Here is a 9,446-nt window from a genome sequence, read left to right on the forward strand (position 1 = left end):
GGGCCACCTTTGGAATGAACACTATGCGGTCCCATCTCCCACTTGGGCCGGGCCAGCGGGATCCAGGTGTAAAGCAAACTGAGAAAATGCACTGGCAGTCTGGCATCATGTGGTTTGGTAGTCCTTTTACATATGATTAATTATTTAACATAAAAAATAGAATGGACCATTTTAATAATTGATTAATGTCATAGAACCCGGAATTTTTTGGGGTTAAGAATCCCCTTTGACGTCTCTTAGTCTGCAAATAATTCTAAGAAATTGAAAGTATATCACACCTAGGGATGAGATACCGAAAAGTATCAAAACAGAAACAAGCTAGTGAAAGTGTAATCGGTACCATTGAAAGTACAAAAAATATGTTGAAACCAAATGGTACAAATGCTGAACATAAAAAAAATGTACCAATGCCCGTTCGGTACGAATTCGAGAGAGTACCGGTACTTGGTACAATTAGTTTGCTCATTCTTAATTACACCTTTTAGATTCTTGAATATTTTTTTTTAGAACATAAAAAAATAATCGGTTATTTAGGTTAACCAATTCGGTTAAATAACCTATTCATTCATATAGGATTCATACCCAAACTAGTTATTAACCGGTTTTAACCTCTTTAACCATTGACTGGCAACTCAAAAAACAAACCGGTATATGCTGAGTAACTAGTAGTCTAGTACTAGACAAGTTTAAAGAGTCTCAATTTTAGGAATTTGGAATTTAGAATTTAGATTATAGTTCAAGGCCCAGTAACGATACATTATATAAGGTTTGATACAAGTATAAACAATTTAGATTTCATGGTTTAGGGTTTAACCACTCGTTTATTAAAACGAAAATTAACATATCTTTTTTTGATACATCAAGAAAAGATCTAAGCAAAAACTTCCATGAGAGACCTCAACCCGAAGTTGGGAGTTATTTTATATCGACTAAATCCAGCTTCTAAGAACAGTCTCTCCCACTCAACTTCGGTCCTTTCTCTTCCAGTTACTAGAACCATCATCAAGACGTCGAAAACCATCTTGGTTTCTGTTATTTCGTGTCGGTTATGTTTTTCGTCCACTACCATATCTATGATGACCACTTTTCCTTTGTCACCTTCAAGTCGAATAGCCTCCCGACATTGTTTCAGTATCTTCAACACGCTATCATCACTCCAATTATGCAGAACATTCTACATAATATATCAAGCATTAGCAACAAAGCTAGTTATTCCCTTTAACACGGTCTAAAACAAACAAACGTAACCAGTTTTAAGCTCGTAGAGTAACATTTAACGGATTACCTTAAAAAAGATGGCATCAGCAGATGGGATGGAGTTAAACATATCACCTCCAACATATTTGAGATTCCTAGTATCAATCTTGTCAGCAACAACGTGCGGGAGGTCGAAAACAGTGCAAGTCATATTCGGAAAAGCTTCAAGGAGAATCTTAGCATTGAGTCCAGTTCCACCTCCAACATCAACTAATGACTCCACACCTTCAAAGATCTCTTGACAATCTTTGACCACCAAACTCATCATCTTGGAATCACTTGCCATCGCGTCATTAAACAACCCATTGAATCCAGGATTCTTGTTAGCATATTCCCATAGACGGATCCCATGAGCAGTCTCGAAAGCCGTGGATTCGTTTTCATGAAACCACTTCCCCAAGAACTGCCAAGGAGTTATAAAAACAGGATCTAGGATCAAATTAGCGAATGGTAATAAGTTCGGTAGGTTTTGCGAGTTTTCACTAGTGTTCTTGACTAATAACTTTGATGCGGTTGTGAGAACATATCCTTCGTCTTCTTGATCATGAATCTTGGTGAGGGAGAAGAAGTTGGAGTGAATCAGCAACCGCATCAGGCGCTGCAAATTAAGGGTTTTCTCAATGGGGAGATTGAGCTTTGAAACGAGTTCTTGAATAGTGATCGGTTTTCCATGATTATGAATGATGTCGGGTATCTCAAGTTCAAGTGCGCAACCAAGCGACATGGAGGTTGCATAGTTGAAGACATGTCTGTATATATGAGCCTGAGCTTCAAAGAGTTCATTTGCTTCTACTTGACTTTGGTTGATGTCCATTTAGGTTTAGAGTTTAGACCCAACTTGCTTATAAGTATAAATATAAAAGGTTAAAAAAGTTATTCCAAATCAAAACTAAGATTCACAGTAGAAAACTAAATTACTACAAAAATATTTGAATTCTTTTTATCAGTGTACGTATATATTGTTGGGTAAACTATAGTTTTACAAAAAGAAAAACTCTCTAAAGTTCATGTTTTTTTTCCCACTAATGATGTTAACTTTTCTGGATTAAGTGACTAACTTAGCTTTACAACTAGCAGAAGAAAATTAAAAATAAAAATTGATGGTACCCCGTACCCATTTAGAAATAAAAACGTACTTTAAAGTCTTTAAAGTCTTGCATGAGAAAATATGCTCTGCTAATTACAATGTAGTTTAAAGAAGGTGATACGATCCTATTAAATTAATATATTTATTATTATTATTATTATTATTATTAAAGATTATGTTTTATTTAGTTTCTTTGTTATAGTCATATTATGTTTCCTTATTGTTTATCTTTTTCTATTTTTATGTTTTTGTTTTCCTATAAATTATAATCTCGTTTAAGAAATATATTATTTTTGAATCTATTTTTTTTCCTTCTCTTGTGTCCCTGGGAGGTTAATCGAATAAACCGTAACAGGCTTATACCAATAACAAGATCATTTAACTCTTACTATGGAGTCATGCACACAAACACAAAATGATTCTCCTCCAACATGAGAGATCTAAAGATCATTAACGAGACTTAAACAGAACATCAATCATCATGAAGCACATCAATCACGTCTATAAATACAAAATCCTAAATAATAAGCAGCCAAAACGCCCAAGACTTAGAACATGCCACTTTAAAACCATAAAAACCCGATATTTTTACCGTCATACCAACGTTATCGATCAATTCGCTACAGCCCGACAGATTAACATTGATCTGTGAATATTAAACTAAGAGTATCAAGTTAAAAGGAGGAAGAACTTACATATTTTAAATAGGCCTTTATTTTGTTTCTTGATGTTTCTAATGATGATAGCGATGGTGAACTGAATACAAGAAGTACGAACGTAAGATCGGAATGAGTGGATGAGGGTTGAGATATATGAAGAAGAATGCTGCTGTCGTGGTGGACCCCACAAAAAGACTTTAAGGAAACAATTTAATACGAGAAAAGTAACTATTATATAAGGTTTATACGAGTAGTATGGGTCATACGAGATTATTTGAAATTTCATATGACATAACAACTTTTTACTTTCTGCCATGACACACTTTTTGAGATTGCCTATACGACCATGTCCCATACGAGTTACCCGAACTATACGAGATAAATTATATATTTTTTGAGATTGCCTATACGATCATGTCCCATACGAGTTACACGAACTATACGAGATAAATTTTATGTTATCCAAAATTAGTTGTAAGTTGTGTCATTTTAATGTGTTACTTGTAATATTAATCTTCAATTTATATTATGCTATCATGTTTAACTATATTATTTTAAATCTATAATTACACATACAAATCACATAGTAATAGAAGTAACAATACCACATAACATAGCATACCACATAAATACAAAATAAGAGTTCACCCTACGAACATCCATAATCAAGTACATCACAACCATAAAAACATGACCGAGAACACAAAAACAAGTCCACATAAACAAACAAGTTGCCCAATGAAAACCCTATGCTGGTGGAGGTGGGTGCCCAGCGGGATGGTGCTGCTGATTTAAAGACTGAGATGGATGGTGCTGATGACCCGAAGACTGAGATGGCTGGTGCTGATGACCCGAAGACTGAGATGGATGGTGCTGCTGACCCGAAGACTGAGATGGATGGTGCTGCTGACCCGAAGACTGAGATGGATGGTGTTGCTGACCCGGGTGCTGAGGAGTAGGAGGGGGGTTAAAACCCTGTGATCTGGCCCATTCAACCATCCATTCTTGAAACCAAACCTGACTCGCCTGAATATGTTGGATATCCTGAATAATTTGGCATGGCACTACCGGACCTCTAACAACATGCCTGTGGTGATATTGATGATGTTGTTGAGCGGGGTCATTGTGTTGGTCCTGAACATGATGGTCATGGGGAGGCTGGTCCTGAACATGCTCATGCTGCTGAGGCTGCCAAACAACTCCAGGCACCACAGAGAAACGTAAACCCAAGTTTGGGAACTTCGTAGCAATGTTCATACGTTTCACTGTATTTTTATCTAAACTCCTCGCCTTTTTTACATGCATACCACAAACAGAATCCGGGTTGAGCAAACCTAAATTGTGCCCGATAGATGTAATATAAGATCCACAAATAATCTCACCATCCTGCTGTTTGCTATGAAGAGTAGCAAAGTAAGAAGCCATACACCATGCAAGGTTACAATTAACCGGCGTCAACAAACAATATAAATAAAACAGATCAGGTGAGGTGCACCACTCCTTACTATTCCCATGACCAGTAATAGAACACGCGATGACCTTGTGTAGGTATCGATGAAGAGGATCAATAATCGAACTCGACCTGGCCTTTATATTAAATGGGCCGGTACCAATCTGACCCCAAAACTGTGTCACTGTTTGGTCATTCTCCACAAATATACCCTCCTCGAACTTCGGACAAAGAACATGCTCCTCTGTGTACAACCCTGATGCAACAACAAACTTGGGTAATGTCATCCCATGATTCTGGCCAAATAAACGAAACACCACGCTGTTATCTGCATGCATGTTGTTTGGAGGGGTAAAACGAAATGTGGACAAAACTATAAAGTAAACTCCCGATAACAAGGGAGGCTAGCAAGATCTATAAGATGTCTCCATGGTGTACCCACACCTATAATCCCCTCGGCCATCTCAATCTCTCCTACATCCCGTAAAAGATCCCAATTAATCGAGATAGGGTTAGCCATTTTCCTGTCTACAAACCGACGAAGTCTGCGATGGTCCTCGGTTCCCGCGGGAAACTGTAAATACTTATGGGTCTCATAAATAACATCATCACCGTCAACACTTTCATCTTCCGACATAGTAACCTACTAAATTATAAATTACATAAAATAATTAGATTAAAATTGAAGTTTATAATTTTAACGTTAGAGAAACAATCAAATAGTAATATGCTAAACTATAAGTTACATAAACTTAAACGCTCAGCTAAAAACCTAAAACGCTTAGAAAACGCTCAAAAACGGTATTCGTGAAAAAAGTAAATAATTGATCGATTAACGATCCAAAACTGTTTTTTTTTCGGTTAACCAATAATTAATTGGATATGTATTGACGATTCCGAGATCTTGGGATGTGAATTCATGGATCGATTCGTGAAAAACGGGATTTGCGTACATTAATGTACATTAAGGATTAAAGTATTGGATCTTTTCACTATATATATATCACACACAAACAATTATAATACTAATAAAAACAAAAGAAAGATGGGCAAGAAGAATACGTTGCCCCCACATTTCACCCCTTTTATCGTTTGGGGGGGGGGGGGGGCGTGTTTAAAAAAAATCTCCTCATATTAGGCTGTTTTCTCGCCCTCTACGGCACCCTAAAAAGTTCACAAGTTTAAGGAATGTGAGTGGGTCTAAAGGTTATCGATAATTTTATATAAATTAAGTACAGAAAAATTCAACACCTTTGGGCCACCTTTGGAATGAACACTATGCGGTCCCATCTCCCACTTGGGCCGGGCCAGCGGGATCCAGGTGTAAAGCAAACTGAGAAAATGCACTGGCAGTCTGGCATCATGTGGTTTGGTAGTCCTTTTACATATGATTAATTATTTAACATAAAAAATAGAATGGACCATTTTAATAATTGATTAATGTCATAGAACCCGGAATTTTTTGGGGTTAAGAATCCCCTTTGACGTCTCTTAGTCTGCAAATAATTCTAAGAAATTGAAAGTATATCACACCTAGGGATGAGATACCGAAAAGTATCAAAACAGAAACAAGCTAGTGAAAGTGTAATCGGTACCATTGAAAGTACAAAAAATATGTTGAAACCAAATGGTACAAATGCTGAACATAAAAAAAATGTACCAATGCCCGTTCGGTACGAATTCGAGAGAGTACCGGTACTTGGTACAATTAGTTTGCTCATTCTTAATTACACCTTTTAGATTCTTGAATATTTTTTTTTAGAACATAAAAAAATAATCGGTTATTTAGGTTAACCAATTCGGTTAAATAACCTATTCATTCATATAGGATTCATACCCAAACTAGTTATTAACCGGTTTTAACCTCTTTAACCATTGACTGGCAACTCAAAAAACAAACCGGTATATGCTGAGTAACTAGTAGTCTAGTACTAGACAAGTTTAAAGAGTCTCAATTTTAGGAATTTGGAATTTAGAATTTAGATTATAGTTCAAGGCCCAGTAACGATACATTATATAAGGTTTGATACAAGTATAAACAATTTAGATTTCATGGTTTAGGGTTTAACCACTCGTTTATTAAAACGAAAATTAACATATCTTTTTTTGATACATCAAGAAAAGATCTAAGCAAAAACTTCCATGAGAGACCTCAACCCGAAGTTGGGAGTTATTTTATATCGACTAAATCCAGCTTCTAAGAACAGTCTCTCCCACTCAACTTCGGTCCTTTCTCTTCCAGTTACTAGAACCATCATCAAGACGTCGAAAACCATCTTGGTTTCTGTTATTTCGTGTCGGTTATGTTTTTCGTCCACTACCATATCTATGATGACCACTTTTCCTTTGTCACCTTCAAGTCGAATAGCCTCCCGACATTGTTTCAGTATCTTCAACACGCTATCATCACTCCAATTATGCAGAACATTCTACATAATATATCAAGCATTAGCAACAAAGCTAGTTATTCCCTTTAACACGGTCTAAAACAAACAAACGTAACCAGTTTTAAGCTCGTAGAGTAACATTTAACGGATTACCTTAAAAAAGATGGCATCAGCAGATGGGATGGAGTTAAACATATCACCTCCAACATATTTGAGATTCCTAGTATCAATCTTGTCAGCAACAACGTGCGGGAGGTCGAAAACAGTGCAAGTCATATTCGGAAAAGCTTCAAGGAGAATCTTAGCATTGAGTCCAGTTCCACCTCCAACATCAACTAATGACTCCACACCTTCAAAGATCTCTTGACAATCTTTGACCACCAAACTCATCATCTTGGAATCACTTGCCATCGCGTCATTAAACAACCCATTGAATCCAGGATTCTTGTTAGCATATTCCCATAGACGGATCCCATGAGCAGTCTCGAAAGCCGTGGATTCGTTTTCATGAAACCACTTCCCCAAGAACTGCCAAGGAGTTATAAAAACAGGATCTAGGATCAAATTAGCGAATGGTAATAAGTTCGGTAGGTTTTGCGAGTTTTCACTAGTGTTCTTGACTAATAACTTTGATGCGGTTGTGAGAACATATCCTTCGTCTTCTTGATCATGAATCTTGGTGAGGGAGAAGAAGTTGGAGTGAATCAGCAACCGCATCAGGCGCTGCAAATTAAGGGTTTTCTCAATGGGGAGATTGAGCTTTGAAACGAGTTCTTGAATAGTGATCGGTTTTCCATGATTATGAATGATGTCGGGTATCTCAAGTTCAAGTGCGCAACCAAGCGACATGGAGGTTGCATAGTTGAAGACATGTCTGTATATATGTGCCTGAGCTTCAAAGAGTTCATTTGCTTCTACTTGACTTTGGTTGATGTCCATTTAGGTTTAGAGTTTAGACCCAACTTGCTTATAAGTATAAATATAAAAGGTTAAAAAAGTTATTCCAAATCAAAACTAAGATTCACAGTAGAAAACTAAATTACTACAAAAATATTTGAATTCTTTTTATCAGTGTACGTATATATTGTTGGGTAAACTATAGTTTTACAAAAAGAAAAACTCTCTAAAGTTCATGTTTTTTTTCCCACTAATGATGTTAACTTTTCTGGATTAAGTGACTAACTTAGCTTTACAACTAGCAGAAGAAAATTAAAAATAAAAATTGATGGTACCCCGTACCCATTTAGAAATAAAAACGTACTTTAAAGTCTTTAAAGTCTTGCATGAGAAAATATGCTCTGCTAATTACAATGTAGTTTAAAGAAGGTGATACGATCCTATTAAATTAATATATTTATTATTATTATTATTATTATTATTATTATTAAAGATTATGTTTTATTTAGTTTCTTTGTTATAGTCATATTATGTTTCCTTATTGTTTATCTTTTTCTATTTTTATGTTTTTGTTTTCCTATATATTATAATCTCGTTTAAGAAATATATTATTTTTGAATCTATTTTTTTTCCTTCTCTTGTGTCCCTGGGAGGTTAATCGAATAAACCGTAACAGGCTTATACCAATAACAAGATCATTTAACTCTTACTATGGAGTCATGCACACAAACACAAAATGATTCTCCTCCAACATGAGAGATCTAAAGATCATTAACGAGACTTAAACAGAACATCAATCATCATGAAGCACATCAATCACGTCTATAAATACAAAATCCTAAATAATAAGCAGCCAAAACGCCCAAGACTTAGAACATGCCACTTTAAAACCATAAAAACCCGATATTTTTACCGTCATACCAACGTTATCGATCAATTCGCTACAGCCCGACAGATTAACATTGATCTGTGAATATTAAACTAAGAGTATCAAGTTAAAAGGAGGAAGAACTTACATATTTTAAATAGGCCTTTATTTTGTTTCTTGATGTTTCTAATGATGATAGCGATGGTGAACTGAATACAAGAAGTACGAACGTAAGATCGGAATGAGTGGATGAGGGTTGAGATATATGAAGAAGAATGCTGCTGTCGTGGTGGACCCCACAAAAAGACTTTAAGGAAACAATTTAATACGAGAAAAGTAACTATTATATAAGGTTTATACGAGTAACCCCTCATACGAGTAGTATGGGTCATACGAGATTATTTGAAATTTCATATGACATAACAACTTTTTACTTTCTGCCATGACACACTTTTTGAGATTGCCTATACGACCATGTCCCATACGAGTTACCCGAACTATACGAGATAAATTATATATTTTTTGAGATTGCCTATACGATCATGTCCCATACGAGTTACACGAACTATACGAGATAAATTTTATGTTATCCAAAATTAGTTGTAAGTTGTGTCATTTTAATGTGTTACTTGTAATATTAATCTTCAATTTATATTATGCTATCATGTTTAACTATATTATTTTAAATCTATAATTACACATACAAATCACATAGTAATAGAAGTAACAATACCACATAACATAGCATACCACATAAATACAAAATAAGAGTTCACCCTACGAACATCCATAATCAAGTACATCACAACCATAAAAACATGACCGAGAACACAAAAACAAG

At 35.6% G+C, this 9,446-nt stretch overlaps 2 protein-coding genes across 3 annotated transcripts; both read right to left on the reverse strand.

Moving 5' to 3' along the window:
• Positions 1-726: 726 nt before the first annotated feature.
• On the reverse strand, positions 727-3,163 carry LOC143599605 (putative O-methyltransferase 3). 2 transcript variants are annotated; one of them, XM_077077519.1, is made up of 3 exons: positions 3,040-3,163; positions 1,286-2,098; positions 727-1,174 (listed from the first exon to the last, which is right to left on the reverse strand). In XM_077077519.1, the coding sequence occupies exons 2-3, from the start codon at positions 2,069-2,071 to the stop codon at positions 872-874; spliced, it is 1,089 nt and encodes a 362-aa protein (XP_076933634.1). In that variant the 5' UTR covers positions 2,072-2,098; positions 3,040-3,163; the 3' UTR covers positions 727-871. The 2 variants fall into 2 exon arrangements, with proteins under 2 accessions (XP_076933634.1, XP_076933635.1); XM_077077520.1 differs by lacking the exon at positions 3,040-3,163 and having other exon boundaries at positions 1,286-2,231.
• A 3,271-nt stretch (positions 3,164-6,434) lies between these two features.
• On the reverse strand, positions 6,435-8,837 carry LOC143599606 (putative O-methyltransferase 3). The gene is made up of 3 exons (XM_077077522.1): positions 8,754-8,837; positions 6,994-7,806; positions 6,435-6,882 (listed from the first exon to the last, which is right to left on the reverse strand). Exons 2-3 carry the CDS (start codon positions 7,777-7,779, stop codon positions 6,580-6,582), a joined length of 1,089 nt encoding a protein of 362 aa, XP_076933637.1. The 5' UTR covers positions 7,780-7,806; positions 8,754-8,837; the 3' UTR covers positions 6,435-6,579.
• Between the last annotated feature and the right edge of the window lie 609 nt (positions 8,838-9,446).

The sequence above is a fragment of the Bidens hawaiensis genome, unplaced genomic scaffold (genome assembly GCF_021521415.1).
Source record: "Bidens hawaiensis isolate Kalapana, Puna unplaced genomic scaffold, B.hawaiensis_p1.1 tig00052413_1, whole genome shotgun sequence".
Taxonomy (NCBI): Eukaryota; Viridiplantae; Streptophyta; class Magnoliopsida; order Asterales; family Asteraceae; genus Bidens; species Bidens hawaiensis.